Below are 7,498 nucleotides of genomic sequence, written 5' to 3'. Positions count from 1 at the left end.
ATGTCAGCACCATGTCCATGCTTGTTGTTTCATCACCAATGTGGGCTGTATTTGGCCTGTATTTACATTCTACTATCAATAACTGAGACACTATTTAATGTATGAAATGTGAACTGGACTACTATGGAAATCTTGTGATTTGACAAAACATTACTCAGTAATAGGTGTGTCATTTTAAAACATTGTTGTACAATGGCACACTAAATGAAACTGATCAAACATTAGAAGCCACATTGTGGCCCCAATCCACACCTATATGCTGAAGCCATTGTGTGAGCTGGGATTCAGCTACAAGGACTGTGAGAAGGCCCTGTCAGAGTGTGAAGGCAATCAGGAGGCTGCAGCTCTGTGGCTGGCAAACAACGCTACCCCCGTCCCTCAGAGCCACAAGCAGAACTTTGCCATCACATCGGCTGAGGTACACAATAAGGCTGACCTTTCTGATAATTGTTTTACAGTGCCACTGAGAGGCTAAAGTGACATCCATGCCGTTTAATGAATAGTAAATGATGTTTTCTTAAACATGGCATGGGGGAATGTGGAAGTGTGTCCATAGATGTGTCAGACATTGTGATCATTGTTTGACCGCCTCCGTGGTTTAGTGGTTTAAAGTGTCTGTAAGGTCGTGTGTTTGATCCACGGCCACATCATACCAAACGACATTAAAATATGGTACTTGATGGTCCCTGCCTGGCGCTCGGCATTAATGGGTACAACAAGGACTGATCGGCTTGGAGTCAGTATAATGTGTCTGAGTGGGGTATTCACTTATCTCATGTTATCTCAGTGAGCTAGCTCTATATAGTGTCTGTGTGGGGACATCTCACAAAGGAATCAACATTCCCAGACTTTTCCTCATGACAATAACTCCCTAACTGATGACTTTCAGCTGAAGGCAGTGTCTGTGTGTCTCTGCCTGATTGATGACTGTGGCGATGCTGACGTCCCCCTGGCCGAGATCTCCTTCAGTGGTAGGTTGAAACACTTTCAGTAATTACAAGACATAACTACACTGGAATCCTGATTCTTGGGCCAAAGGTTAGTTTGACTCATCCACACGTCCAACATTAGCTTATTACTGTCTGATCTAGGCACCAGGCAGCAGAAGAAAACACATCACTTTGTGCATGTCAGGTAAATAACATCTGTATGATAAAGAAAGATAAGCATTTGTGGTTTATATGTTTATGCATTTATTTACATTTTATTCACATCACTTGTCTGAGAATCTATCAAGACACTGCAATCTGTGCTGCTGATGATACACTCTCATACTGCAGGTATCCAGTTCAATCAGACGATGGAGCCCAACATCGAAGGTAAAGCTATCTTCCAGATGACGGGAGAGTACTACAACCGCAGCCTATCTGGCTGGGAGCCCTTCCTGGAGACATGGAGGTGAGCTGCTCCTGCTTCTAGTTCAGTTAGAGTGGAATGTCTCACTTTCCCTATCATCCAGTCTGCAGCTTTTGCTTCACTGTGTACATCAACGTGTTTGTGTGTTTTACAGGTGCTTTGCTGAGTGGAAACAGTTTAAGGAACCAGAAGAAAAGATGTCATTTCAGATTTCAAGTAAGTTAATATGTTCACTTTTTACTTCCCTTCTAATATCCTGAACATCATAAAGACATCACTTCTATGTACTACTGTCTGGTCTACCCATCTGCCGGGTATATCAGTACGTATGTCCATGTTATTTATCAGGGTAGGGAGGGAACCCAGTGATTACAGTATTCAGCACACAAGCTCACCTACTGATCCCGGTATGGGTGGAAGCCCAGGAACATCCTCCATGGTATTTTTTCTTTCTTTTTTTTTAATTCATTTTTTTTTTTAGGTACAAAAACATGACATCAAATCACAACTTAATATAAACCATGCGTTTGTATACAGAGTTTGGTGGTACCTCACATTGACCTCCATGGCATTCTTGCCAAAAGCTGGGTAAACCATACCTACTCACTAATTCTATTGCTGTTGTGTTCCAGCCAATGAGGTGTTGAATGTGAACCTGACCAGCACTCTTCTGGAACAGTACCACCTGACTAAGGGCAGCTGGACAGAGGACTACCTGAAGGACAACAGGTTAGGCCATAGTGTCTATGTTTTGTTGTTTCATGTTTTGTTGTTGTTATTTAATGTATCTATTTATTCTTCTAGCCTGTCAAAGATTAAACAAAATATAAATACACACTAGATTATGGTATCTTTTCACCTTTACACTGCTAGTGTATTAGGTAGCTTTAATATGTAACCAGCCATATGAAGTGTTATTGCCCAGATGTATGGAGCCTTGTTCATGCTATTAATCACTGGTTGGTTTGGTCAAGGCCAAAGTGATTGGAATGTGCTGAGCAACAAGACACTCTCACTCACTCACTCACTCACTCACTCACTCATTCACTCACTCACTCACTCACTCACTCACTCACTCACTCACTCACTCACTCACTCACTCACTCACTCACACACACTTGCATAGACAAGTCAGTGGGTCTTTGTCATGTACTAAATGTCAAAAGAGTAAGATTAAGGGGGTCCATCAATCCAAATACTACCGGAGAGAATCTCAGGACCTCCAGGACCCCATGTATATTGCAATCTGGCCAATGTTGCGGGGAAACTAAAAATATGTGTCATTGTTTTTCAGAGACAGCTTGAAATCCCAAGTCAAGTATTCTGTCAGTCCCAGTTCACTACCGTCCTCCAAACTACTCCGTCGTCGCCTCCCGTTCATCCCCTACACCATCCGCAACGACACCGGCTGTGACCTGTGGTACATCACCGCCATCTCCTCTCCATCAAAGTAAGCTTCTCAGAATCATTTAGTGACACTTTCTGGTATCTATAGACAGTTCGTATTATGTATTCCAGTTGTCTATAGATTTCTAGATAAACTAGAGCTGAGCTTTTCTTGTTTTGTTCTGTTTTATATGTAAGTGCTGTAATGAAATTCTGGGTATTGATGAATTGAGAATTTGTGTGTTTGGTTTCAGTGAACCGAAAGAAGGTATGAATGACACGGGTAACGTCCAGTCATATGACAACGCCTACACTCAGGCCTCCGATTGGAAGCGGGTTACAACTGGAGAGTCCAAACCATTCAACTTCCACCGCAGAGAAAAACTCAGACACAAGGTAGATAATTCGTTAGACACTTTGTTTGAAATGAAGCTTGCAAGTCAGGGGGCCTTGTCATAACCCTCAAATACCATTGAAAAACCTGAATGACACCAGGTGTTAGTCTGAACCACTGATTCCTGTTCTAGGATGTTGAAGTGAAATGAATCTCCAGGTGAAGGTAGTGGCAGCTAGAAGCACAAATGTTAAGTCAACAGATGATCAAATTCTATGAAAAATTGTTCAGCTGCCTTGAGTATGATGGCTGGGAAAATTGGGAATGGGTTAACATTATAGCAGATATAACTGTGTTTCCAGTTTGAATGATATAAAATTATTGACAAATGTGTATGTATATTTGTGTTAAGTGTGACACTTCATGCCCAGTCATTACTTGGTTATATATATTATTAAAAAACACATTTAAGTATTACAAGCACGTGTTTGTTTTGTAGAAAACCCACGGAATGCACATCAACCAGCTGTTGGTAACGGTGGCTGGCTGGCAACGCCTCTCCCCCATCACTGTGGACAAGGTGGGTGTGTACTTCCGGTACACAGAGCCTGACAAGAAGACTCCTACAGCCAACACAGTAAGATATGCACAGGAAATCTTAGCACAAGTCATGACGTGGCAAGCAAACATTATGACAGCATGAAACTCTTACAACTTGTTTTGGTTTTACAAGACAGGATGTGATCCGTCAGACAGCAACATTCTTTGACAAGTATTGATCCAACTGAAATTGATCTTGATTGAAACATCAGCTCCATGCCATGATACGCCTACTGCATATATTTATACATATCTCAATACTTGAGTCATGATGTCCATCAAAGTCGGAAATATTACTGTTAATGTACTTTATTCTCAATGTGGTTAGTCAGAGGTTGCTGGAGGCTAGTTTGTGATCAGATTCAGGTATTATACTGTAGAATGTAGCATGTTGTTTAGTGATAGGCAGTCTGGTAAAGCAGTACCCAATAGTTATCACACCATTTTCTTACGAAAGTTTGTGTATGCTGTTTTTTAAAATCGGTAGAGATTTCAAACCTCAGTATAAAGTAGACACATCATGCATCATATTGTCAGGGGTATTATTTGAAGTCATGTATCATTCTTCACACTGAAGTAACCCGTGAAGGTCCGGATTAGAATTGATTTTCATTAACCCATGCTTGTCGTAAGAGGCGACTTAATGGGATCGGGTGGTCAGGCTCACTGACTTGGTTGACGCATGTCATCAGTTCCCATTTGCGTAGATCGATGCTCATGCTGTTGATCACTGGATTGTCTGGTCCAGACTCGATTATTTACAGACCGCCACCATATTGCTGAAATATTGCTGAGTGCAGCATAAAACTGAACTAACTCACTCACTCACTCATATGATCTCTTTCTCTCCCACTGTAGCTTCACCCAGCATGTATTGTGATCGAAGTGAAACAGGACGGCAGTGCCAGGAAGCTGATCGTGGTGCGGTCCTCCCTGGTTGTGGTCAATCAGCTGGACTGTCCACTGCAGGTCAGGATGACCAGCACAGACGAGACAGGTAAGGAGAGCTCTACAGTGCTTATCGTAGACAGTGGGTCAAAGGTTTTATCACTCTTCTTTCAGTTTTAAATTATTTCTTTATACATTTAACTTCATAGAGTTGTAAGATTAATTTTCTGTTGAGAGATTTAAGTTGTTAATGGTTATTAAATTCCTCCTGTCTCAGTTTAAAGTTTCTTGTGATAATCAAAATGTTCAACTTTTGCACTCTCTCAACTTTCACGCTGACCCATCACTGTATAGGACATTCATGTATGAAGTTTCTTGTCAACTTACCAAACAGATATACTCAAAGACAAAAGTAACTCAGAGGTCAGTCGGGTAACTGATCCTCCTGTTTGTGTGGTCAGTTGGGGACTCTGATCCCATTATTTGCTATGTTGGTGGGGTAGCTCTAATCATGTGGTTCAGGTAGTTAATTGTTGCTCATCACACCGAAGTTCTATTTGATGCTGCACATGATCTTTATTATTTAACCATTGTTATTCTTATTAAATAATTTTTTGTTATTGTTATTGTTTTATTTTTAATATTCTTCAGAATTCAGTTACTTTTGCCTATGAGTATATCTGTGATCAATTCATGCTGTACAGTGCCAATTTTGGGTTGACAAAATTTCAGAGGTGACTTCCTATGCTCTTTCGGCATTAAGACATGCATTGTCCGCCACAGAACCATCAGGTTAGCACTCTTCTTGGCTGCATGACAGCATGTTAGTTCAGTGAAACAAACCTTGTTCAGAGTATGATTGAATGGGGAGCTGTTCAGTGTGGGATAAGTATTGAAATGAGGTGGTCCCAGACCCCACCTTGCCTCACCCCACCTTATCCCACACATATACACACTCCCAACCTCCCAATGTGTTTGTGGAAATAAAGTCCCAGAAGCATGGTTTTGAGTAAGTTTGCAAACAGATGGTTCAACAGATTTACAGATTAGAGATTACAGAACCTAATATGAAACACAGTGGAAACATATCAAAGGGAAACTATACTCAAACTTTAGTTAGAACTATTTTAATTAGCCAGCACAATCACCGGATGTCAGCGAACTGGCTTTCAGACCAGCTGGGGAGGGCCTCTTTGAAACCAGGGAAATCCACATGAATTTGCACATTTGATCGGATTAATCATTAATAATCTATATATGTTTGCTTAAACCTTTCACCTTCCAAACTTGTATATGTGTGCACATGTGTATGTACACTTGTGTACTTCAGCATACAGCAAATATTTGTATGTGTTTATTTGCAACCACGAAGTTCAGTTAATGTACTCAAAACACTTACTTTATCAGGAAATGTGCATGTAACCTAGAACAATTCATCTCTTCTTGTCATCCCTGTTTTATTATATAAGCTGTACATTTGTGTGTTTGTTATCATTCAACTTGATGCTCAACTTATGACTTTATTACAAGTATTTATTAGTGGTGGCAGCACTGACTACCTGAAATAACTCCATAACGTTCACCCCTGACTGAGGGTCTCAAGGGTATATAGCAGTCAGTGATTCATGTTTGGCATTTCTCCTATCTGGTGTAATTATTCAATTTAAGATTGGGTCTTGAAAACATTTGAAGTGGTGAATGTCTTGTATGTTATGTAATACGCATGTGACAGTGCAATGAGAAGGAATGGCAAGTCGACTTGCAAAACACTTCAGAGGATTAACAGATAATTGATTGATTAACCACTGTTATCTTGCATAGTGGATATGTCAAAACATGTGTGTGTGTGTGTTGAGGGGTGGGTACATGGGCTTGGGCTGTTACTTTCAATTTGAAATGATGGAGGCAGACATTGGGTATTGTTCAGGGTGAAGTTTTCCAAATTAACAGCTACAGCTTGGCTTGACCTGAGCTACTCTACATTTCTGGAGTTTAAGCCATATTTGAAATGATGGAGGCTGGCTACATGTATCAACGTGTACACCATTACGGTATTGTTCTTAGGTGTTTGTTTACCTTTTTTAACGATCACTGCTTTCCAAATTAACAGACTACAGCTTGTTCAGCTTGACCTGAGCTACTCTCGGTAAATAAAAACATCAACTTGTCTACTCACGGATCGAAACGAAGTGTAGTTGACAGAAAATGCATAATATATTTTGCTTCTCTAAATATCATATTTATTGTAGCAACAAACTGGCTTGCTTATTTTACCCCATTCAACAATCACAAACTGATTACCGCCTCGTTCCATGTCAAGTGCTTACCACGTTCATGATGGTCCGTATAACCTTAGTGTTGATTATATATTTTTTACATAAAAACTATTACACAATGCTAGGATATATTTCTTTGGGTTAAATAATAGTATTCAATCAATAGAATTCATCCCGTTAAACCGGGCGTTATATTATTGTGCATGTTTGAACTTGTTCGCGGGTCATATACGGTATGCATGACCCGGGAGGTCAAATGGCACGAACGACAGGTCGAGTTAACCTCATTAAATAGGGGAGCAAGAATGTTATTAATGTTGCTGCTCGCTGCCTAAAAGCTCGAATCGGAAATAATAAATCCTCTTTTTTTAAAGAAAGTTAGGACATTGCTGACGATTTCTCGACACTGAGGTGTCAAACCTGTCAAACGGCGACCTTGTCTCTACTGTTCAGACATGTTGGCAATCAATGCACCCCTTCACAATAATAGACCTAACCAGGTGTGACAAGGTCACGCAATGCATTAGTATTCACTTGATCAGGTCAAGCTGAACGAGCTGTAACAATGTACTTTTAACATATTACTTAGAAAGTATATCACTAATTACCAATATCGTCTACAGTCTTTTGGAATGTAATATGATATAATCAGAAACAT

The 7,498-nt window shown here is 40.3% G+C and overlaps 1 protein-coding gene across 1 annotated transcript in view; it reads left to right on the top strand.

Moving 5' to 3' along the window:
* The first annotated feature begins 256 nt into the window (after nucleotides 1-256).
* Nucleotides 257-7,498, top strand: part of LOC124255208 (vacuolar protein sorting-associated protein 13D-like) — a 43,110-nt gene continuing 35,868 nt past the window's right edge. Inside the window, 9 exon segments of the mRNA XM_046689045.1 lie at nucleotides 257-418; nucleotides 890-971; nucleotides 1,281-1,398; nucleotides 1,511-1,572; nucleotides 1,989-2,085; nucleotides 2,651-2,806; nucleotides 2,997-3,138; nucleotides 3,576-3,713; nucleotides 4,535-4,673. Of these exon segments, the coding sequence (XP_046545001.1) occupies nucleotides 257-418; nucleotides 890-971; nucleotides 1,281-1,398; nucleotides 1,511-1,572; nucleotides 1,989-2,085; nucleotides 2,651-2,806; nucleotides 2,997-3,138; nucleotides 3,576-3,713; nucleotides 4,535-4,673 (1,096 nt within the window).

The sequence above is a fragment of the Haliotis rubra genome, unplaced genomic scaffold (genome assembly GCF_003918875.1).
Source record: "Haliotis rubra isolate DU_JTF1 unplaced genomic scaffold, ASM391887v1 Scf598, whole genome shotgun sequence".
Taxonomy (NCBI): Eukaryota; Metazoa; Mollusca; class Gastropoda; order Lepetellida; family Haliotidae; genus Haliotis; species Haliotis rubra.
This window is presented reverse-complemented; position numbering and strand designations above follow the sequence as displayed.